General features: G+C 36.1%; 1 protein-coding gene across 1 annotated transcript; it reads left to right on the top strand.

Annotated features, from left to right (window-relative positions):
- Positions 1 to 3,916: 3,916 nt before the first annotated feature.
- On the top strand, positions 3,917 to 24,759 carry EPYC (epiphycan). Its single transcript, XM_009284357.2, has 6 exons — positions 3,917 to 4,084; positions 16,789 to 16,943; positions 19,655 to 19,812; positions 21,255 to 21,457; positions 22,968 to 23,063; positions 24,579 to 24,759. The coding sequence occupies exons 1-6, from the start codon at positions 3,917 to 3,919 to the stop codon at positions 24,747 to 24,749; spliced, it is 951 nt and encodes a 316-aa protein (XP_009282632.1). The 3' UTR covers positions 24,750 to 24,759.
- Positions 24,760 to 25,423: the final 664 nt, after the last annotated feature.

Genomic DNA, 25,423 nt, shown 5'->3' with positions numbered 1-25,423 from the left:
GTGGTTGAGTCACCATCCCTGGAGGTATTTAAAAGACGTGTAGATGAGGCGCTTAGGGACATGGTTTAGTGGGCATGGTGGTGTTGGGTTGACGGTTGGACTCGATGATCTTAGCGGTCTCTTCCAACCTTAATGATTCCATGATTCTATGATTCTATTTGCTTTGTTGCCAGGAAGGACCATACACAGGCATTGAAAGCAACTAGATCACTAACTTAAGGAGTAAAATGAGGCCAAAGCTACTGACCTCAAGAAAAAGAATAGCAACAGGACACAGTAGTATTGTGCTCGCCCTGTACTTATTGCCCTGATACTTCATGGAAGAAGCTGCTTTTACAATGGGAAGGGACTGTGAATATGGAAATTAAAAATGTCTGATTTAATGATCCAAGGCCCCCATTTTTATAAAAGCAAATCATGCTGAACCTTCCTTAGAAAGAAGTCTGTCATGCAGGAGCGGTTGCAGTACTGTAAGGCACTACAGACTTGACTTAATTGTCAAAACAGCACATGATGCCTAATGATATTCGATATGTCCTACAATATCCTACCCTCTACCTATCTGCTAACAGAGCTGTTGCTCTTCTACCCTTTGACCTTTCTATCTGCCAAACCCTTTCAAGTGTCTTGGATTCCCTAGGCTAGCATTAGAAGTTTGATGTTGGACATTCAAATTATTGAGAGCTGGTTTAAAATCCTTAACATGCTTTCAATGCCTCATACAACTTTGGCCTTCTAGGATGGTCTTCTTATTGGAAAAATTTTGATGTGGAAATTACATAAAACAAAGGGAATCAGGTTTGCTTAGCACATTGGAGTCTTCTACATGAATCTTATATTCCTCCATAGATAAGGAATGGGTTCTGCCTTTTCTTAAGTGTTAATATAGGACATTGACAGTAGGAGGTATATTTCATTAAAGAGTTGGAGGAATGATGAAAAAGTTCAGAGGAATGGTTGTATGTTGTACAAAATACCAGTAATATAAAAGTAAGAACAAAATTAAGTAGGAAGTGACAATAAAGAAAATGTTGTCAATAAGGAAAAGAGAGAGCTTGACTTCTGGTAACATTGTAAAACCTATTTCTGGTGTAATAAAGTGCATGATGCTACAGTGTATGCCTATCATTTGCAGCATATTATATCAGTTCATCTCTTTTAAGGAAGTGGTATTTCCACTTCAGAAGGAAAACATATTGGAAGGAGTAGATCCTATGAGTATCCCCTCATAAGTACTTACAAAAAAAGTAAAGGAAAAAAAAGTACCTCTAAATACATACCAGATAGTACCCACAGCAGATGGAAATTCATTAAACATTATCACGTACAATGAACCCCAAAATAAAAATGTTACATATAGGAAAAAATATTCATACGTTATCCAATTTGCTTAAGCCTTGATTTTAGACGTTGGAAAATATGCATTTCTAGATTATCAGGACACCCAAAAGATTGCTTCCAGAATGCAACTGAGAGTGTTATTGGTATATCGGTATATTGGTAGATGCAGTAAGAAATTTGAGGGGAAAGGGTAAAAAGCCATTTGCTTACAATAAAACTTTGTCTGACCTTGCTAAAATTTGATTCAACAAAAGCAAATATAAAGGTGTTTGAAGTCCGAGAAACTCCCTGGGCTGAGGTCTCCAGTTGAGGGTAGAAGCTGTACCACCTCCCACAGCCCCAGAATGCCACTGCCATTGGTCGGGGTCTAATACCACTGGCTCTGCATTCTGAGTAACTCAATCCCATTTGAGAGATTGGAAGCTAAAGGTAAGTTTTGGTACTTCTCTCTTAAAACAGTTAATTGGATTTTTAATGCTGGAAATATTTTTATAGTATTTGTTTTATTTTATCATGCATAATACTGATTTGGGAGATTATTTATTTTTCCCTGGATATGTCTTAGTTCCTTCCTGTGAGAGGAGTACATAATCTTCATCAAAATATTTGATCTTACAGCTACTGCAGATGCCAATATCATTACACTGTGTTCCAATATATTACACATAAGGGAAGTACAGAGACATGCAAACTCTGTAAGTTAGTGCAGATACTATAGTCATAGGTAAATAATTTTTTTTTTCACAGAGGTTATCATTATATTTGCTGGTTTTGTCTATATATATTCAGAATGAAATACTTATCAACTCTATACCCTTTAAAAACTTTTTATTTCTAGGTAATGTGAAATGAAAACAATTTTAAATAATGAGTAATTTTTTTATTTAGGAATTGTTATTCAGAGGAAAAATTACACCAGATATGTTAGTATTATATTTTGGATTAATAGATAACATCCTTTACAGCTGAATATTTTGGGATAAATGACATGCAAAAGAAAAGCAAGACCAAAACCAGTCCTGTCAGAAATAGGCAGCAGAAAAATATAAAGACAGAAAAAAACCAAGCTCCAGTATACTTCAGTTTATTTCAGAGATTGGTTGCATTTTTATTTTATTTTATTTTATTTCATTTCATTTTTTTGTAACGAAGCAGAATACCTTTAGTAATATTGGAAGGTAATACTGAAAGGTGCAATTCAACTCTGTCTTCTCAAAGACAAGCCCAAGTGACTCAAGCTTCTCCCAGCAGCAGCTGAAAAGCCTTTTTGAATAAAGCAAATAAGGGAAAAATGAATGCCTTATGTTGCTCACCATCCCCAGAGGAATTTCATATCCTCATGCCTAAACCAGCTTCGTAAAGACCTCTTTTCATGAAGCTAAAATTCAGCTTGCTGCTCAGCACACACATTCAAGAAAGTGTCTCATGCATTTCTTATACTTAATCTGTTTTAAGTAGCTACAGTTTAAAAATGAAATATTTAAGTGTGTGTATTATGGCATCACATCAGGAGTACAATTTATTAGACTTATGCACTGCTCATCATTGTCTGTGCTTTTGGTGAAATTAGTGGGAGCTGTAGCTAAATCAAGGTGTAAGTAAAGAATGCTGAATAGAGCCTTGTGTCAGGCATTTTATATGATAATAGTGAATACATCACTTACAAGGAATAAGGAATGCATAAACACTAATATTCAAGCCTAGCATGAATTTTCTACTATTTTACTAAAATATAGAACTTTTAAATGGGTGATAATTCTATTTTACAATTCTATTCTCCAAGGGGAACAGGTGACTGTACTATGCTACCATTTCTCACTACTTTAAAAATGGTGTTGATTGAATAATGGAGGAATGCAGAGTACTGTCACTTACAGGGCTATGGAGGACACAGACTACTTTTTATTTTGCTCCCCAGACCTTTGCAGAAGTGATGGTCCAAATATGCCACACCATTCAACCACTTAAAATTATATTCTGGCAAAACAACTAGTGGGTGAAAAGTGGTTTCATTATGCTTATCCAGAGACAACAAAGAAAGAGGTCCAAATGTTTTCTAATCTTTTTTTTTTTTTAAATGGTGGATGAGAAAGACAAAATTAATTACATTGTTGTACATTTCAAAAGATTATTTATTGTGATAGACACAAATAATATAATAATTTAGCTTTTCATTAGTTTTTCAAAAGTTCTTTTCTAATGGTGCAATGGAAATAGGTGAAGTTAGATGAAAGGGGAAAAAGATTAATATATATCTTCCTTCCACCTTTTCAGGTACTTCCTCATTGAGGCCAGTTTATTTTTATACCAATAAAACTCAATAGGTCTTTCCTATATTATCCAAATGTTAGTATGGCCAAAGCAGTCTGCAGAAATTCTCAGATCCAGGGACTCTCCATGAAGCAAAACAGAATAAACTATTGAGTCATCATGAATAAATATGAGTTATCCATCAGAAATATTGTTGCATACTTATAAGTACTGGATTTGCGAGATTAAATTTTCATAGATTCCTTGCAAATACCAGATTACCCACGTTTTGTCCATTTTCTTCTCTTTCAGAAAAGAAAGCAGAATGCAGACCTTTGTAAATATTTTTCTGGGATTTTTTATCTTCAAGTCTGTTGGAGCTGCACCTATCACTGATACCGTAATTTATGATTCTGAGTTCTATGACATACCGCTTGGAGACCTGCCTCACCCATTTGTCTATGATGAAAATGAGCAGTCTGATCAATTAGAGGTAATCAGAACTTAATTTATTTCATCTTTCCAATATGCACAAATGCAGTGGCTACTGATGAGTTTTTGTTGGCCACGAAAACATTTATGAGAAAAATCTACTCATGTGGTCGCTATTGCCTTTGGTTGATCAACAGTTTTCTGTGCTAACAACACATGCTAGTTCATTCACATTTTCCCTAATCTACAAATGTGGCCAAAATATTTCCTGACTTTTTTTTTTTTTGGTGGTAATCTTTGACAGCAGGTGAAAGCTACCATGTTTCCCTCAGGTGTCTTTGCATTGCCACAAATTCTGTTGGAGATTGTCTTTGTGATTTCTCTGTCTGAATGAGACATGGAGGCAGCTGAGGTAGGACATCCAGCATTCCCCATTAAATGAGGTTGTAAAATGCTGTTTCCTGAGGTTATTTCTTATAGTAATAGGTATGTTCAATACAAGTATTTCAGGTTATAAATGCTAGTGGTTTCTATTTCTGTGAGGAAAGTGGGCAGAAGGAAATAAAAAAGCAAAGGGAAAGCACTTGAATTGAAAAACAGGAAAGTTAGAAAGGTTACTGAAGAAAAAATGTTGAAATTCTGTTATAATATGAGATAGTAAGATGTGTTGCCTGTACAAGCAAGGAACTCCATTTGTTGACTTAAATGCCTCCTTTCCCTCCTACATTCCTGTATTTCTCTATGTCACTAAAAGGCTACATTAATTTTAATCTCACTCTGCTGCTTAGACATCGACACAACTTTCCTGAAGGTGATATATGCACTGTATGATTCAGGATTGAGTGCAATAGAAGTTGAGTGAAAAATATAACATTTAAATAATAATATGTTTTTTTTGCTATTACACATAATATTTTAGTACTTTTTCACATAACAGCACATAATTAATGAAAATACAATCGTTTGAGTGATTCATGATTGCAGCAGGAGGGACAGGAACTAGTCTTTCATCAAGGTGAGATCAAAATTGGATAGCAGCCTTGAAATCAAAGAACAGAGACAATTTAAGAATAAATATGTCCCAAAACCAGAGAACTGAAGAGATAAAAATCATCTCAAAGTTTGCACTAAGATCAGAATCTTACAGTTTGGATGTAATAAATTTTCTCATCTAAAAAAGACCGAGAGAAACTTTGCTCTAAAGAAATTACTTTGCCTTTGGCTTGCTTTCCTGTGCCGTACAGAATCAAAGCTCTTTACATACCCATGCGCTTGAGCTTTCTGTCCTGATAAAGTCACCCTCACTTTTAGTCACTGGATACTTGTGCTCTCTCTATTTCACATTGACTAATAAGCCACAGTTCCTGCCTTTTTTTGCTTTTAAAAATGAAGCCTTTATCAGTCCTACAGAAACGACTTCCTTCCCAGAAATGGGAGAGGCTATTTTGTATGTGCCTCACCACAGAGATTTTCTCATTCAAACAATAGATATCTTAGTAATGCATTGAGTGGTAGGTGGGACTCTTCTGTGCTGTGCTCTCTCTGTGAGGTCCTATGACACTGAAGAATGGGGTGGCCCCTTTCCAAGTTTCTGAGTGAAGGATAGAGACAAGGCAAGGCTCCTGTGGTTCTTTTCCAGCTGAAAGGAAATTCAGGATGATCAATATTGCACCCAACAAGAAAAGATACAACAGGTCCTATCACAGCTTGCTTTCTTCAAGGAAGCATGGAATAGGCAGAGTCCAAAAAGACTTCATTTTGTCTTGTAAACTTCTTTTCCAGAGCAGGATTTTCTCCCATTACTGAGCTCTTCAGACAGCCTTCTTAAAATTCATCAAGTGAAGGTCATCCATCGTAGCAGTTGGAAGGAATGTTACTTTGCATATGGATGGACCTCCCTGTGAGAGCCTTTTTTCCTAGATGTGTAGCCAAAATCTTTTTTTACTTACATTCCTCTTACCATGTACCACCCAAAAGAAACCTAAGCATTCACAATTCCCCTAAACCCAGGAGAGCTCAGAGTGGTCAGTGCTGTAGAAATCAAGCAGCTTTTCTAGACATGCATGTCAGTCTTCCAAGTTATCTTTTAGACACTGAATATTATTGATGTCACTCAAGTTTTAAACAAAATACATTTGATTTCTTGATCGTGGTTACGCCTTTCCTCCCTACAATCCTGTTATCATAAAGATGTGGACTACACAAGTGACTCTATGTGTAAAACCCAGTATTTATGCAAGATCACAGGTTAGTTTTTATTATGCATAGCTTAAATGATGAGCAATACCACAGAGACCCAGACAAACAGCAGGCCTTCATTAGATCTAGCCCGTGTACAGTAACTCTTTAAGGTCTGATTTAAGGCCTGCATTTCCTTTTAGAGAACTGTGAATCATGTCTTTAGCCTTCTGAAATAATGAAGAAAAAATGAAATAGTATTTTCTGTTGTTGCTCTCTTCAATTTAAGATTTTAAAATTCAGTTATGTGCAAATATAAATCATTCTGTTTAACACTTTTTAGACTCATTGGAGAAATGCAAAATTTTCCAAGGTTGTGCGTCCAACTGATTTTCAGCAGGTCCAGGAGACTGACTGGTTCTAGGACTTCAGATACATTCGGTGTGTTGCTCCTGTTGATGTCAATGGGAATTAGGCACCTGTTCATCTTAAGGAATGAAACTAAAATGCCTATGTCAGTATGCCCTTTCCAGAATGTTACCCATTGAGTACTGTAATCACTCATTCAATGTGTAAGCACCAAAATGATGAAAGACCTAGAGGTAATTAAAGAGGGATTCCTCCCACTCATTCTGTCTGGCTAAAATTAAGTGTTGCATCCCAAGACCATCCTCCAAGACAAGTATGAATCATTCCCTTGGGATATCTATTGTGGTGGCTGGCTGCCAGGTGCTCATCAAGCCGTCTTCCCACTTCCCCTCCTCAGAGGGGCAGGGGGAGAAATTAAGATTAAAAACACATGAGTTGAGGTAAAGGCAGTTTAATGAAGAAAAGCAAAGGTTGCATACAGAAGAAAAGCAAAGCAAAAAGATTTATTCTCTACTTCCCATCATCTCCCATTACCTGGGAGAATTGTATTGAATCCTCGATCAAAGCTATGCATTGTCATGTATTAGATGGGTCAAAACTGGGCTACAAAATCTGTGGTTTCCAAGTTCCCAGGTTAGTGAGACATTGAAGACCTAGCTAAAGCTTTACATCCAAATGGAAATTGTTACTGAAAAAATCTTAAGTAATATATCACTTGGAAACATAGATATGTATAAAGACTTTAGAGAGAACAGTATCAACGCTTTCACAGATAATGGTAAAAAAAGGCAATGTAAAAGAAAAACCTGTTACCAAGGAAGAAATTCCAAGGTCCTAAAGGAGAAAGAGACCGCAAAAGAATGTCACTGTACAGTAGTGTACAAGCTTTGTGCTGGATTTATCTTCTGAAACTGACAGTTACAACAGTATAAACATGAGCCGCTGTATTGCCCCTTCACAGTAAGTTTCATTATTATTTTCAATGAATATTTATATCACGATAGGGTCCAGAAGCCCCAGTCAAGACTGGGTCTTCATTGTCCCAACTGCTCTGCAAACATATACAAGGACAGATTTCCTTCTTTAAAATGGATTCAGTCAAGCCAGACTGTCAAAGGCATTCTTGTGTAAGCTTCTTGCTGGTAAAACAGAAGGCTCAGAGTTTTTCCCTCTTTGAAACTAAAACTTTGTTTGGATAGCGTGTGAGAAAAACAAATTGTGGAGATTCCTGTGTATATCAGCTGCTAATGTCTAATAAAATCATATTGCAAGCTTTTTATTACAGTGCCTGTTAAACATAACCAGTCCATTTTCCTTCAGGTAGGAAAAGCTAAGTTAGAAAAATAAGAAGTTAAAATATAGGGGTACCAGAAAAATATTTTCATCAATAAAATAGGCTATCAGTGAGGCTGAGAAGCAAGGGAGCTATCCTAGCACTGAATAAGCAGCAAAACAAGGGAGTTGAATACAGGTTGGTCTGGGTCTGTGTACACAGAAGAGGTGAGCTGGAAAGTATGATCCACAAAATAATCAGAAACAAGCACTGTGAAAGCCTAGTATATGATCCTGCATTAGCTTGTTGAATTTGAATCAAACTGATAATAGGATATTCAGGTGCCTGCACAAAGCGCAGAACCTGAATCATTTTAAGGTAAGAATCATTTTAGAGCAATCAAAACAGAATCTAGAGCATGGTTTGGTACACAGCTCAGAGGGGGGAATGTTGCGGGTCTGCTCTGAGTCTGCTCTGAGTCATTTCTATCTTTGTTCATATTTGTGATTGTCTAATGCATGGGACTTCAATAATCCTTTGAACAGGTCCCAGGTCTCAGTTCCTTTCATATTAGGCTGCATAATCATGTTTCCTTTGGCTTGTTCTCCTTCTCCTGCCATGAGTTTTGCCTCTTTGGATGTATTCTGGCTTTGTTTTGACATCTCATCCAAACTTGCCTCTGGCCCCCATTTGGTGGTTAGGGTGTCTTCTGGATCAGAGGTTTTTGGGACGCCAGCCTCCTCAGGCTAGAACTTATATCTCAGCTCCCTTGCTTTTTGGATGAATGGAGAACCAGCACCTTTGTTTTCATCTGAACTGAAATGGAGTAAAACAGATGTGCAAATTTAGCAGATGGGTTCTTTGAATTACTTAGGTGCAGGAATGCCTCATTCCTTACACAAATAGCCTTAGGTGTGAGACAGATAGTTCAATAAATTTTTCAGAACATGCACAACTGTAAAACCCTAATGAAATTTCTGCCTGAATCCTGAGCTGCACAATATGTATCAGGCACCTGAGTTAGCTAAGTAAAACTTCACTGAATTTCTTTCCCTGGATTCCTCAGTGCAACCTAGTATCTTGTTAGATGCTTAAAGACTTGGTGGACGGTCTACTAGTATCAGCATAGTTATTGTTTTTAATGACTTGTACCATTTTCTTTGTTTTGTTTAAAGAAAAAAATAGTATAGAAATGGTACTGCAGTAATTGTATATATTTCATAGCAGCACAATCCCTATTGTGACATCACAGGAATCTGGGGATTGAAAATGGTCATGGTGGTGTTGGGTTGACGGTTGGACTCGATGACCTTAGGGGTCTTTTCCAACCTTAATGATTCTATGATTCTATGATTCTATGAATTTACTTTGTATGTTATTTCTCAAGAGTGGTTTTGGCTCTGGCTTTCTTTACAGGAGATCTAAGCTTGAACCAGCTTCTAATTTCTGCTTTTCAATTTCCACTCCCAACTTTGCTCTTATTAATAGAAGGGGAAATAATAGCTGTGGATAAAACAGCTGCAGTTACCGATCCTGGACATAGAGTTCGGACCACATGTTCAAGAAAAAGTAGCAAGTACAAAAATTTAATGTGCAGAAAAAATATATTCTCTTATTATTCCTTTTTTTGATATTGGTGTTCCTTATTTTTAGAGTTGTGTAGTAATGCCTATTGTTATGATGCAGTATGTCCCTCCCAGTGGCAGGAAATACATCACACCCATGCCCCTGTCCTCAGCACTTTCTTCCTTGCCCTGGACCTGTCACTAAATGTTAACTGATCTTACACTGACAGGACATTTCTATAACATACAACAGCATATAGCATAACAGTCCACACTGTGAAGACAAACCTAAACTATTAGAAATTTCTCTAGTTCTGGAGATATAGAAGCTTGTGAGCACTATGTCTGTATCACTGCAGGCTACATCCATGTAATGGATTGGATCAAACCAGAGGAAATGTCTTTGCACTATAAGCTGTAGAAATGAGAGGAAGAGCAGATCTGACACCAGACTTTGGTCTTGATGTCTGGTAAAACATATGGTTGCCTCTATATGGTCTCCTTTACAGCCAAAGGAAGATGGACAGGCACCTCAGGAAGTTGATTTGCAACATATGTGTGCTGAACCACCCTTAGGAAGTGATTCTTCCTCCACTGTCTGCACCAGGAGTGTAAGGAGACTAAGCTACTAAATAGGACACTTAAATTCAATGTCTGAAGTTAAGTAAGTGGAGTGAATCTGGTCCTTTTTGTTCATGTTTGGTTGTAGTTCAGATTCAAAGCAATCACAGTGCATTTAGAAAAAGCCAGGCTGGTGAACTGGGCAAAAGCATGTTCAGCTCCAGCAGTGCCCAGTCTGCCTAGACCACGTGAGGAAATATGCTTGAGACCCTGAACCCTCCCTTTACAGTGAGCTCTGGAAGTCCAGCTGAGGCAGCTCCTTACCACAGGTCTGAGGGTTGACAAAGTTTCTGGTAGATACTCTGGTCGTCTGAGTGATCTCCAACTTTGTCTGGCTGCGTATGTCTCCTTTGTGGCCTGGATCAGCAGAAGCTCCTGTGGAAATCTTCATTAAATAGCTGGGACTAGTTTTCAGTCCTTTTGTGCTTTATAATAGTGCAAAGAGCCTTGTTCTGATTTCTAAAACTGGCATATTTCTCTTTGAAATTTTATGTCTTGCAAAACTTCAGCAGTGTTCCAAAGAAAAGCATCCGCTGTAGGCTAACTTAGATATTACATAGTCCTCAAAGCGGAATGTTAGAAATAAAATCTGTAATTTCAAACACAGTGCTGGAATGAGACTTTGACTGCATTTGTACTCATGGAAATCCAGATTAGCTCCATTTATATGGACTTTCTTCATTCTCAGACAAGAGAATTAGTAAGTAAAATCTCTGTAGCAATGCTGTGCAGCACAAATGTTTTTACTCAGCTAAAATCAGACATAATGTAGATAAACTTGCTTTTGAGACAAGAAGCTTTAGGATATTCTGTGGTCAAGGTGCTAAAAAGACTACTTCTCTTTCTAAGACTAATTATAAGAACCTCAGAGTCTACCTATATTTTCAAAGGCAGAAACCACAGACATTAATTTCTAGAGAACTGCATTACAACTCTAGAGCAGTGTAACTTAAATATTAAAGTTGGTCTGACTGAAGTATGAATGGAAATTTATGCATGTATGTGTGTGTAAGACCCAGCAGAAACAACAAAATAACTTAAAAAAATTAGAAGGCTTAAAGGGTTAAAAGAATGGCCTGCATTGATAATGAAGGACACTGTACCCAACTGCACCACTTCCAGAACACTGTTCCCAGCAGCAAAACTGAGGAATGTGTTGTTTATGCCAAAATCAAAGGTCCTGCACCCTGATAACGTTGCAGCACAGATGACTTCTCGGTGAGGACCCTTCATCCTACCACCAGCAGATAGGAAATAAGGTTGTAGAATACAATATATACCATTCCTTTCCATGTTAGCCATAATGAAATCACATTCCCAATGAGTAAAAGGAGGCAATGGGCAGCAACCTGGTGTAAGATTCATGGATGTTGGAGTATCCAAGACTCTGAGGAAAAAGACTGCCCAATAACAGCTGGTGAATCTTAAAGGAGATAAAAACCTGTCCAAAGGTTAGTTTTCAATGCTTGTCAAGAAGAACCCCAGAGGCACTAAAAAGACTCAGTAGCTTCTGTCCCTTGTCTTCTGTGTTGAACACAGGTGATCCTGGCCAGACTACTCGGGCATACACATTTAGTTACGTGGGAGTATGTGGGTGTAAACATGCAAGTGATTAAAATATGAGCAAATGAGTGTAAGTAGGCAAAATCAGTTTACTTAGAGATTTTGTAAACAAACATCACCTTCCCCAAGATGTCCCTGAGTTTTATTATGCTAATTTCTCCACATAACTTATTTATGTAGCTCTGTACAAGAAAATAACAATTTATCTGAGCTGAAGAATTTGCAATCTAAGTAGTTACAGCATTACCATGCAATGGCTCACAGACCTATTTATTTTTAAGATAGAACAATAGGAGAAAAGAAGACCTTAAATGCAAAATTCAAGAAGAAACAAGTATGAGCCACTTTTGGAAAGGAAAACAAACCAAAAACCTCTGCCATAATTAGACATTTTCTTGTAAGCCTTTGGTAGTTTCAGAACAGCTGTAGGGGAAACTAGTTCCTTTTAATGGGTCAGTGTGTGGTACAACTGTCCCTTCAAGTTTATAATGTCTTTTTTTAAGTTCTGAAATTTTGTTTGTGTTTTTAAGTATATTTTTTGCAGTAAAAGAAGCACTGAAACAGGACACACTTCAGATTCTCCTGTGGATTTAAATTTATTACATGGAATATATCAACTCTGATCCTAAAAGATGTAGACATAAAACAATAGACAAAACATCTGCCACTGAAATTACACCACATCAGAAGTAAAATGTGGCAACTGATGGTTTCCAGCCTTGCCATTTACCTCTTTAAATCTATTTATTTTCTGTATTTTATTACTTTGCATAGATTATGTGGGTCCATAATCCTCATATAGGTTACTCCTATCTACATTTTTATTCTGTTCCACCCCTACTGACTCCTAGCCCACAGGTACTCTTTCATCTTACTTTTTTTTTTTTTCCACAGCTCAGCCTCCTGAGCCATTTCTAATCTTAAAAACCTTTTCATTTGTCTTGCCTCCTTTTCAGCCAATGGTGAGAGATAGACACCTAAAAGGCCCATCCTAAAAGAGGCATCTGTGGTCAGTGGCTGCAGCTGCTTTTCAGAAGTTTTGTCTCATTCTCTGCTGACTGTGAAAGGACGCTAGCATAGACTAGATGCCTAGTCTATGGATGACTGAAGTTACGAGTTGACTTGGACCAATTGTATTTTACCACTCATTGATACGTTCAGATTTCTGTGCTCTTGACTTTTGTAACTTCCTGGGCTGAAAGTGCCTCTAAACTGGCCATCCACATTAAGCAGTTTCATTTGTAAATGTAGTCACATTGGAAAAATACAGGAGGGGGAAAAACAGATACTCCATGAAATCTTAGGAAAGATATTACTCTGCTTACAGCATGCTCTGTGGCTAATATTCTGCACTGGTATTCTCTAAATCTCTTGATTGATTCCAAAGACAGAGTAGGATAACAATTTATCACATAGTTAGATGGCTAAAGGTAGGTGATGTGATTCCCTTTCAGTGTTTTCTTATGCCATATATTAAATCTGGCTTGGAAGGCTGATTATGATTTGAAGACTTCCAACTATTGGCAGAGACACACATGCTTTATTGTATTTCTCTACAATATTCTTCCCGCTTTGTGATTTTTCATAAAGAATATTACTTAGAGTAGCAAAGGAAATACAACCCCACCCCCAACCCCAAAAAAACCCTATGGAGAATAATACCATTAAGTGATATAGAATCATTTCTGTTTCAATTTTTTAGTAAAGTGCATGTTGCCAAAAATAAACAAACATCTGGAAGATGAAGGATCATTCTGTACAGTATATAGTCCAAGAAACATCTTTGTCTTGTTACAATCTTGCGTGATTTATCAAATATGTAAAAGATAGAAAGCTGCATGGATCAGATGACTGATAATGGGAAACAGACTTTTACCTTTAGGTTACTGGTTCAAGCAAACACTGCTCGTGCTCTGGGTCTGGTATGTAATACACATGTATCAGTGAATTCCTACTCTGTTACCAGTGTAAAAATGACAACATCATTAAATTCACTGTAATAATTGGTATTTTTTATGACAGCCACAACTGGTCCAGGAGACTGAATAGATATTGATGCTAACTGCTTGGAACAGTTTCTCTAGAACCCAGATTTAGCACATTAGAAAGGAAACTATGGGGAGGCTTTCAGCTGTGCATCTCCAAAACTAGATAATATCCTGTAAAAAAAGAGAGAGAGATAACAGTCTAGAAACAGACTTACTAGAAGTTAATACCTCTGCTTTGGTACCCAACAGATACAGTGATTAATCAACTAAGAACACCTGAGAAAGCATAAAAAAAATCCCAAGCTAGTAAGTTCCATAGAGTATGCCCTCAAATATTCAGAGAAATGGCAGTCAGTGTAGAAGACCCAAATCCCGTGACAAGTGAAAGGAACATTATCTTAGGTCTGAAGCCTGTTTACAAATTGTATCTTGAAAATGCTCTTCTCCAAAATATTTTCAGTAGAACTGCCACAAAAGATGCATACAAAGCTGTTAATAGGTCTCAAAATCTCTGGATTTTGTTCCAAAGTTCAGGACAGGGACTCTTATCTGATTTCCACAAAACTGGTGAAGAAGTAGACCGCATGTGCAAGCAGTTTAGTGCGGTACTACCCTAGGTCAAGAAGTCTGGAATGCATCTCTCCCTCTAGGCTTCCTCCATTCGGAGAACATCTGTCCCATTTCCTTTGTTCCCAAAGTCTTCTTTTGATTTGTCCCCAAGTCCATTCCTGGTTAAGCTGTCTTGCTGTCAGTGCTGCAGATGGGAACATTGTGTGTTTGTCTGCCCAAAGCAACAAGGTACAGCCTTGCTCTTACTTACAGGTTACTCAGTCATAGTTCAGCTGAAGTTCATTTTGCTCACTTGATCATCATGTGTTTTGTTATGATCCTAGTAACTGCATCAAGGCATTTTTATCCATAAACCCTACTTAGTAATAGTATCTATGGCTTATTGGAATACAACTAAAGAATATACAGAGAACATGAAATGTACTCAGTCAAAATCTGCGTCTGTGAAGTTCAGAGTGCTTCCTGGTTTTTCATTGCTTCCATATTCTCTGTCTTCAGTGAAACTAATTGATGCAAAATATAACTTAAACTATATAACTTAAACTAAATTATTTCTGTGCAAAAGTGGTTTTTATTTAGATGTTCTCAGGCAGTCCAGGATCATAATGCTTAATACTGCTAGTAATGATATATAGCTACAACGCAAGATCCAGAGAATCTATTTTGAAGTGTGAGGTGTTTTCTTCCAAAATTGTGGCAAATATATATACACATATGAAGATATACAGGTATTTCCCATGAATATATTTTAAATCTATCCTATCCAGGAATAATAAGACAAAAATAACTCTATTTGCTGAATATTATATAGTTAAGCTAAGAGATTCAAACAGAGATTAGAATATAGCAAAAACTTTGCTCGTGCTTGGGATCTAGATCTCAGGTGTGTTAGTTCCTTTAACTTGTATGGTCTACATAGAAAGGCTAATTTAAAAAACCTTAACCACTTGTCCAGTCTGGATGCAATCTACTTTTACCTGTCTTTTACAACTAGAACTTATGAACATTAGTGTGAGTTATTTCAACAACTGGTTCTCCATGGGGACAGCAAAACCAGCAGTGGATGGGGGCTGATCTCAAAACAGAAGTTTGGTCAGCTGAAAAAATCGGGATTCAATAGTTTTATAGTGGTGGTGTACTAGAAGGCTGCAGTAGAGGAAAATCTTTATTAAAGCATAATTTTAGGCTTCTGTGCCTTCACACTTGGGATAAAGATACTGTGACAAAAGTCCTACTTTTGATCATGCCTTAGATATAGGCTGAGGAGTGTTAACTGCAATACAGAGGTGCAGCATCCACAATAGTAGCTGTTTTACCTAACTTTTAAACAGTACTTCAGATGTGCAAAGCCCTATAAGGACACTAATTCATTGTTGGGGATTAAAAAAAAAAAAAAAAAGTGCATATTCAAAGGAGGCCCTGGAGTGGCCAAACAATATTATTACACATGGGGAAATCAAGATACAGTGGTAAAGCAACTTGCAAAGGTCACACAGCTAGAGTGGATTCTCAGTACCTGGGTGATTACAGTAAAACACCGGCTCTTTGCAAACGTAGGCCCCTCTGCGACAAGCCTGGCAAGTCTGCAATATTCTTTTTATGAGGGGTGATATGATGCAAGAAAATTGCTACACCTTCATTTTTATCCTGAAGTTGTCGTATAGCAAAATCAACAGAATGCATCTTTAGAATTAGAGTTAACACAATAAAATTCACTGGTTTGACTAGTTATGTTGAGTGGAGAAGAAAAAATAAGGTTTCTAGTTCCATGGAAGGATCTGACAAATTTTATAGAATTTTTCTAAATCAAGATTTTATCTAACATTTTTTATTTATATTCTTAATTTTTCATACTACATAAATTCTTAATTTTTCAGACTACATAATGCAGCCACTGATGAGTGAGGCTAACCAGAGCCTTCTGTTATTTAGATTCAGAAAAAAAAATAGACAAAAACACTGCCAACATTTTAGCAAGTAGTATATTCTTAATTTTTCAGACTACATAATGCAGCCACTGATGAGTGAGGCTAACCAGAGCCTTCTGTTATTTAGATTCAGAAAAAAAAATAGACAAAAACACTGCCAACATTTTAGCAAGTAGTATGAATTAAGATTAATTAAGATTTCAGGATTCTTAGATAATAAGATTTTTAAAGCATGTTAATGTTCTTAAAACAGAGCCTGCACAGCTACATTGGATTTGGATTTATGCCAGTAAAATTTACAATTTTATGGTCAAATGACTTGCATCTTTTTGATGCTTCACAGCAAATTTTCATTTGTCACACAGTATATATCAATTTTTATCACAAATCTAATTTAACTTTAAATAAATGTGGAAAAAACATTTTGTTAGAACATATTCTCGCTAATGAAGTAGATGTGGCGTGCATGCACGTGTGCATACAACAAAACATTTAAAACACTGAGATAAAAAGTGAATAAGCATGTTGGAGTTTTATGAGTTGTTTACACATCATCAGAATTCATTATAGCTGCTGGATAAAATGCAGCTCAAGCACTAAACCTCAGAACATATATGACCTCTAGTGGGAGAATACGAATAACTGGAAGAGAAAGAGCTGCCAGTGGAAGTAAACAGTAACATTTCCTGTTCCCTCTTAATTTTCCCTAGACAGAGACTGGGACAGCACTACCTTCTATAATTCAAGAGAGTTATTCTTCTGCACCATTGACAGAAGAACCTGAAGAGGAAGCATCAACACCAAAATTAATTGATGGGTCTTCAGCACAGGGGTCTGGGGTTCTTGGACCACAAACTCAAGACGGTTAGTAAGAAAGAGAAATGAGTTTTGCCTGTCTAGCTTTGCTTTTGAGTGAGCCCACTTTGCTTGCTTATGAGTGTCTACCTCTCTTACTGAAGAGGAGGTATATAATTTCTGTACCTCTCTTACTGTAGAGAGGTATAACATGCCTATCTTGAATGCTCTGAAGTCAGATAGGTGCCTAGTCAACATATTTCCACACTATTTCACTACGAAAATGACTGTGCGCCAATGAAGACTTTTTTCAAAAATAATTTTATTAACACTTAAACACTTACAACACTAGGAAAATTTGCTAATAGTTGGCAAATGCTACCAGTTTTTTTTATCGACTTGGATTTCAATATCATTACCAACTGTCTTTATTTTATAATGATTTGTTACATAATTTTTATAAATGTGTTCATACAAAATATAATTAAAATGTTGAACAATTTTTGAAACCTAGAAACTATGACACTTAAGGAAAGGGAACTATTTAGAAATTTTGGGTGAAGCTGATTTTCTGTTCTGACTAGCTATAGTGAAATAAGAACTTTCTACATCTCACAGGGGAATCAAAATTGTAAAACACAATCTGTCCCTCTCCCACACAACCATTGTGATGCTAATAATTGGCATTTGTTAGCAGCTACTCTAAATGCTTATAGTTGAAGCTCACTAGAGTTATCCACTGCTGTGATGGGTCTTTGTGTTGTATAATGATCAACATACAATAACAGGAAAAGCCTATTTTTTACTATGCCCAATACTATAACTGAGTGCCATAGAAGACAAATGAAATGGGGGAAAAAAAAAAAAAAGAGTTCATGCTTCCAAAATTGTGTGTTCAGTGAAGAGAAATTAATCATTCGTAGTCTTGTTTTTATACATATTACTAGTGAGCCTTGACCAGGCAAAAAAAATACACTGATGTCAAAACAAATAAAAATGGAAATGAGAATTTCCCAGGAGAGTTCTGAAAAAACCACACAATTTCCTTCAGTTTTGAAAGCTGCAGGATGTTACAAAACATTTCACATAAATATTACATATTATGAACTCTGTATCTGTCAACATTTTTGAGCACTGAATGCAAATCAACTAGTGCATCAACTAAAGATACGCATGGGAGGCTCAAGGCTGTAACATATCAAATCAGATTTTTTTTGTGTCTGGTTTTTTTTTTTCAGCAACATATTTTCCTGTCAGATGTTGCTGCTGTTCTTGGCTTGGTACTGGGTAGAAGACTACAAGGCTCAGGAACATCAAGCCAAGTTCATTTTTCTTGGTATCTTTTTGAATCCTTCCCATACCTCTGTCCTTTTTCAGTCTACACCAGCCATAGGTGACAAACAACACTCCTCCAAGATCAAAAATAGGACAGAAGGGGAAACTCTTTTCCTGTACTATGTTGCAATATTTTGAAAAAATGTCAGCCATCCTGAACTCTACATTCATTTGGGCTGAGATTTACTGTGACAATTTATTTTTTCCCTCTGTCAGGCTTGCTCCCTGTAGCTAATTTAAAATGTCCATGGAGGAAGTTAGGGAAGGTATAAAAAGAGTCTCATCTCTCCAGATATGTTATTCCTGGATGCCCAAGTAGAGATTCTCAAATAAAAGAGTACTCTGGTCACTGATTCTTTAATCTTGCCTGAAAAGACACCACATATATAGCCCACCCTTCAGTTAGTTACTGCTGCCTGTTGGTAATTGACACAGATTAAGAAGGCAAATCTTCCACATAGCTACAATTGATCTGGAGAAAAATCTCAGCTGCAAGAAAAACATTTTCATACTCATTAATTATGCTACTATTTTATAAAGTAACTAGAACAAACAACCAGCCATCTGCTACAAGGAGGAGGAAAACATGAAACAGAAAAGTACTTCTGTGGCTGAGTAAAAGCTGAGAAACAGATATGTTGATTTATACCCATAATCAAAGGAAAGATGTATCAAAAATTCAATGCACATAGCAACTAACAACATTTCCTACTGAAAATTACATTCAGACAAGCCACTCAGTGTCATAATTCTCACCAAATTTAAACAGTATCATCAAAACAAACTTCTGAATTCACTGTATTCATGCAGTTTTATGACTGAGATGAAATGACTTGATTTTTCATTTTCATTAACTTCTTGTAACAAACGTTTTGTTTATATAGTCTTCAAGTTACCTTAACTCAGACTGATAGAGAAAATTTTCATGCTGCTGAATTTCTGAATCAGAAAATGTAATTAAACAACATGCAAAAGAAATTGAGGTTCTCCTCCATAGCTCTGCAGAAAAATATTAATTTCCTTACACATTATGCAGAAGTACTATTTACAGAACCAAGCTTGGAAAATCATAACAAGTTTCAGTCATCAGCTGTTATTTCTCCATCTAGATGGAAGTGTACACTTGCCAGCTTAGGGGGAAATTGATGTTTGGTTGGCTACTGTCACCTAATATTCTATTATTGTAGTCTGAAAAACACTGTATCAGAAAAGTAAGTTAAATGATCTTCATAGGCATAGGCAGAAAAAAAATTAGTTTTAAGCAGAATTTAATCACTTTGTTGTTGCAATTATATGATGTGGTGATCAAAACAGAATGGGAGTGAACGTTATCATTGACAAAATCTCATCATTATGTGCTTAGGTGAGCATTTCATTGTATTAATTTACATACCATTTTTGTACAATTTTTTTGTAACAAACTTTTGTTTTAAATTCCTGGATACATCTTCCCACTTGCCTTTTGTGTACATGCCTAGGCACCACAGTCTACTGTGATGATCATGAGCTTGATGCTGTTCCACCGTTGCCTAAGGAAACCACGTATTTCTACTCACGTTACAACAGAATCAGGAAGATCAATAGAAACGACTTTGCTAACTTAAGTATGGATAGTAGTATTGTTGCAATTAGCTTTAATTTCTATTATTTCTAGCTCATACTAATCTAAGACAGTGATTCATTTTATGTAATGTTTGATGACGGTAGAATTATTCATATAAATGCACAAATAGAAAAGTGGTTTGCTACTTTTGGACTTAAAGGTCAATACTTCAAATGCAGATTCTCTGTCAAATTTTTGAATTATTAGAAAAAACAATGTTCATCTATCTTTTTGTTGTTACTTGTAATCAGCTTTAGAAAGGTAGAAAAAACCCCAAACCTCATGGAACATTTGTAGCATATTAGAAAGTACTGTTTTCCTAAACAAGACAAGTTCTCAGGTAGACATACTTTCAAATATTTGCAAAGTATCTGTGTGAAAGGAATTTTACCTTTAAATTTTACCTTTAAAGTATATGTTCATTGGTTTACTCCAGAATTATCTAGGAAAATCTTCAGTAAATGAAAACTACTAATCCGAAACAATTTGTGGCCTAAAACTGGCCAAAAATGGTGACTTAGGGAGCTTATATTTTCAACTTTCCTACTCGAGATCCTTAAAGATACCTGATTTTTCAGGAAGTATTAATCCTATCCTGTTTAGGGACAGGGACTGCTATAGACTCACCACGCCTGAGTATCAAGCCACATTCTTTGTTTTTTGTTTTAGACCTAACTTTGTGTAACTAATGCTTATTGATTTCATGATGAGAATTGTGGAATCAGTGCCAAAAAAGGCTACTTCAATAATTCAGGGGAATGCAAAGATCCTTTTATAAAAGAAAACTATAAGGCTTGCTCAAACCAAGATGAAGGTTGGGAAGAAGCACAACTAGTGTATAAAAAAACCAAGGGGAATAAATACTAAGAAGAGAGAAAATGTATTTAGGCCAAAATATACTGCTAGCATAAGAATAAAATAATAAAATAAAATAAAATAACCATGAAAAACATTCTGGGTGGAAAATAGAATTCATTTTCTTTTTTTGATTGGAAAAAGTGTTTGAGTGTATTTTAGAAAAAAAACAATATATCAAATTCCTTTCATACAGGAAAATGTTGAAAATAAAGAAACAAGGTGGTAGAGAATAAGTTTATTTTCCTTTAAATGTTTTTTTCCAAAAGATAACCATTTAAAAGATTCCCAGAACACACAGAAATTTTAAAATTATTAACTTTAAAATCTTTCACCGAAAGGTGTATGAAGAATGACACAGGCAATTCTAAACAGGATGAGGAGATGTTGGTCCCCTTTCTTAGGAGAACTGTTCAAATACAGATTATTGCATTATATACAGAGAGAGAGATGTCACATAGTGGGTCAAGAATGGATCTGATTCAAGACACTTCACCTGTAATTTAAATAACCCATTTGCCTTTTTCTTTTTTAAAACTTTCAGGAAATACATTCTTACATGCTTGTTGTATCTTATTTCTCTGCCAGACAATTTAAAGAGGATTGATTTGAGTGCAAACTTTATATCAGAGATCCATGAAGATGCCTTCCGGAGATTGCCCCAACTTGAGGAACTGGTGCTCCGTGACAACAGGATAAGGCAACTCCCTGAGTTACCATCTACCTTAACATTCATCGATGTTAGTAAGAACAGCCTTGGTCGCAAGGGAATACGTAATGAGGCATTTAAAGTAAGTCTGCATTTGATGGAAAAATCTTTTCTTCCACTCTCCAAAGGATGTGGTCAGTAGAGTGGCCTAAGTGTACCTCTGCAGTAGTAAAACTCTTAAGATTATAGGCACCATGACTGTGCTGGCTGCTGGGCAATCTATAAAGATCGAGCAAGATGTATGAGCACTATCAACTAGACATGAAAACCCTTTTTATTCTTCTTTACAAAGATCCACACAAGACCTGTGATGGCATGCTATGTTTGTATCCATGAACCAACTGCCCACATGACTAGCAAGACTCCAGAAAGCTGCTTGATGTTCCCTTACAAGTAGGCAAGAGGGAAGGGCAAAGTTATGGATGAGACTGCTTCAAACTTACTCTGCCATGTATCTACATGGGAACTTGCTAGAGTATTCATTAAATGTATGTACTTTCTTTCCACCTTGAAAAGCAGGGAAATTGGAACTTCTGAGTCCTTTCTCAAGAATTTTGGTGGGGAGAAGCAGCCATGTACTGCTCCTAATTGCATGTGAAATCTGAAATCATTATAGAATATAGGCTAGCTTCATGTTAGACCTGGATCATATGCACTATTCAATTGTGTCTAAGACGGTAGTTGTAACCAGCCATCTCTGAATTCCTCCTTTGGAAGGCAGCTTCTTAACAAAGCAACCAACAGCAGTTACTGAATCAGATATTTTCTTGTAGCCCAACATAAGCCAGGTGTTGGGAATAGGAACAATGGGCAAAAATCGAGACTCTGGCCTAGCACCCTTTTCTTCTGCACTCTCCTGATTTTAGCCATGAAGGAGTCTCAGCCTTTATCTTCCATATTTGCCAAGAACCTTCACCCTGATATCTCAGAGTTCTGTCAGTAGGAGTTAAACTAGGACACTGCACTCAAAGTAGTTAGGTACCATGATAACTTGTGTGTATAAAAAGGGGGCAAAATGAGAGTATTCTACTGAGCCTTGTTGACCTAGCCAATTTTATATCTTACTATTGTTATAATTACCAGATGAAGCTGCTTCTTCCACTAAGTCAAAGGAGAAAATTATTTACCTTTTCAAATAGAATGAGAAATTTATTTTTAGCTCAGGCATTTCTTATGCAGTTATAATTTGGTTCAACACCAATACACTTGTGCAAAATTGAGTAAGCTTGTCACAAAAGCAAGAAAACAGACAGAATAGGAACCCTTTCTGCATGATGACTGGGTAAGGCAGTATTTTCACTTTAGAACAACCTCATTGAAACTACATCTCTAATCATTAAGTCTCTAGACATTTCAAAGAATTTTTTCCTTTATTTTAATCCAAACACCTAATCCTTAACAGTAACAGTTCTCAGCCCGTGCAAATGAAAGTTCATGACTGTCTTTAATTTCTGCCTTTTCAACCATATCATGCTGAAACAAAATGTGTTAGTATCCAGCGGTGCTCATTGCAGTGACAGATTGCAAACTTACTTTCTAGAGATTTTCAAAAATGTCTATCATTTTCATCTGCCTTTTTCTTCATCCTCTAGGATCTGCATGAACTGCAGCACCTTTACATCACTGACAATAACTTGGATCACATTCCATTGCCGCTCCCTGAAAGCCTTCAAGCTCTTCATCTTCAGGTAGGCTACAAAAGCAATGGCTCTATATATCATGTTCAAATAGTTAGTAAAACTGGAAAAGGTAACTATTGTCTTGTTTTGTTTCTTCTGTTTATCCAAAAGTGTACTTACTTAACTAAAAAAACTATTGGAAACATACAGTTAACTAGTGAATGCGGTATTTGAAAAAAGTAAAATTTAGAGCAGCAAAGCATTAATTATTAGAATTTGTAACACAATATTTTTCAAACATAAAATTATAGATTTATTGATATTACAGATTAAAGTTAGGTTCACAGCTGTCAAGAGCAACATTAGTCAAAGAGACTTCAAAGACAGAAATCCCTCACACTGCTCATACAAATCTTCCAACAGGAATGCTTTTAGATACCCAAAAAAAGTTACTTTACATAGAGGTTGCATCTATAGCAGTGCATTTCATTCTCTTAATAAATGTAATTCCCAGTTCCTAACATTTTTTCAGCCAAACTTTTCCATTTGACTGTTTTGGAACATCCCATCTATCATCTTTCTGTATTACTATTTTTTGCATTTGTTTTTACCTATTCCTTTGTTTGTGACTTCTTCCTTTCAACCTTTTCCATCTCTGCTTCTTTCCCTTTATCTCCTCTTGTACCAATGCCCAGTTTTGATTATCAGATGTTTTTGTTTATTAAATAATGCAGCAAAAAAATCTTTGAATAAATGTCCTGGTGTACCGTACATAATTTGACTTCTATCTTTCAATAAATAAATCTATAGAAATATTCTATTTTTTTCACCTGCCTGTAAATTAAATATTCAGTGCTATGTGCTACAGGCAAAAGCTAGTGAGCTGGACTTTTTACACCAAATTCTGACTAGCACAGGAACGGAAAAGGGAAGAATTTTCAGACAGCCCTCATTTTTGGAGATGACCTTTTTAGTCTCAATTTCCAGACAATATTGTATTCTAGCAATTTATTGTTGAAAATGGTTGACTTCAAGAACAAAAGCTCAGTGCAGATAAGGTATATAAGAGGAATTTAAATCAAAGAAATAAAACCTAAAGCATTCAATTTTCCCTGTATATATACAGATGTGGGTTAAGCTAATGTGAGAGGGCCTGGGGGAAAGAAATTTGTCACAGAACAAATTGCAGATTTGTGCCTTTGCAGGTTGAGGCGTATTAAGCTGTCAGGATGATAATTATGGTTCTATGATTTTTGGACTGGCCTATGCTGGTTCCAATTTGTGTTAATAAGGCTCTTCAATACGATCCCGGAAATGAAAATGCTCTACATTTCTACCAGGCCCCTCCTGCAAAGCCTATCTCTGCTACACGGTTTGAGTTACTTAGTTTTGAAGCTTTGCACTGGCCAAGAAATTTTCCCCCTGCTTGGAAGATTTCTCTGTTGTTGACTTGCAGCCACAATCTGGTCCCTTGGGTTCAAACAAGTATCTCTCTAGGCAGTGAAAATACATCCGTAAATTGTTCTTCAAAGAGTAAAAAATTACTTTCAGGCAACTATTCTGATAGCTTTTTTTTTTTTTTAGAACAACAACATTCAAGAGATGCACGAAGACACTTTCTGCAAAATGAAAGATTTTACTTATGTACGTAGGGCTCTTGAAGACATCAGACTGGATGGCAATCCCATCAACCTGAGCAAAACACCATATGCATACATGTGCCTACCCCGTTTGCCAGTTGGTAACCTCATCTAAGCTTTGGCAGAAGCCAATACTGTCATACGCTATAAGAATCTTTAAAGACAAATTATTAACTCACTGCTACACTAAGCAAGATGTATTTTTTCAAGTCTCATTAATTTGGGAAATATTTCTATTAATAATGAAATCGATTAGTGAGATACAAAGAATAATATGAAATGCTAAAATACAACTCCATTATCTACCCAACTGTAAGTTGTATAGCAATATCAAGAAAAAATATTTTACTACAAAAACTGTACTGAAGGCAATAAAAGATCAATGTAAATGCAAAATGTTATGCTTAATTATTCAGATTTAATGTATGAATTCTAAAGTTAAATAATTTTATATGTTAAAATCTAACTATAACATAGTAAATAAAGAAATAAAAATAAAATATCTGTACACAATTGAATATTTATCCTCTTTTCATTTAATTAAATATATTTCTCTCGGAGACACATCCATTTTTCTACTTCTTTCCTTAAAGGTCCCTTCATTTTGGAAAAGTACTAGCAATATTAAACAAAAAAAATGTTTTCGTTAGCAAACAGAATCTTTCCTTGAATCAATAATGAAATATAGAGCTTAAATGTGTATAAGATTACCCCCAAAAGTACATAATCTATTTATTTATTTATATCTTTGCAGTAATAATTGGTCTTTGTAACGCTGATGAGGCCCAA

Source organism: Aptenodytes forsteri, unplaced genomic scaffold (assembly GCF_000699145.1).
Source record: "Aptenodytes forsteri isolate BGI_AS27 unplaced genomic scaffold, ASM69914v1 Scaffold53, whole genome shotgun sequence".
NCBI lineage: Eukaryota > Metazoa > Chordata > Aves > Sphenisciformes > Spheniscidae > Aptenodytes > Aptenodytes forsteri.
Note: the sequence above shows the minus strand (reverse complement) of the source record. Positions and strands in the feature narration are given on the sequence as shown.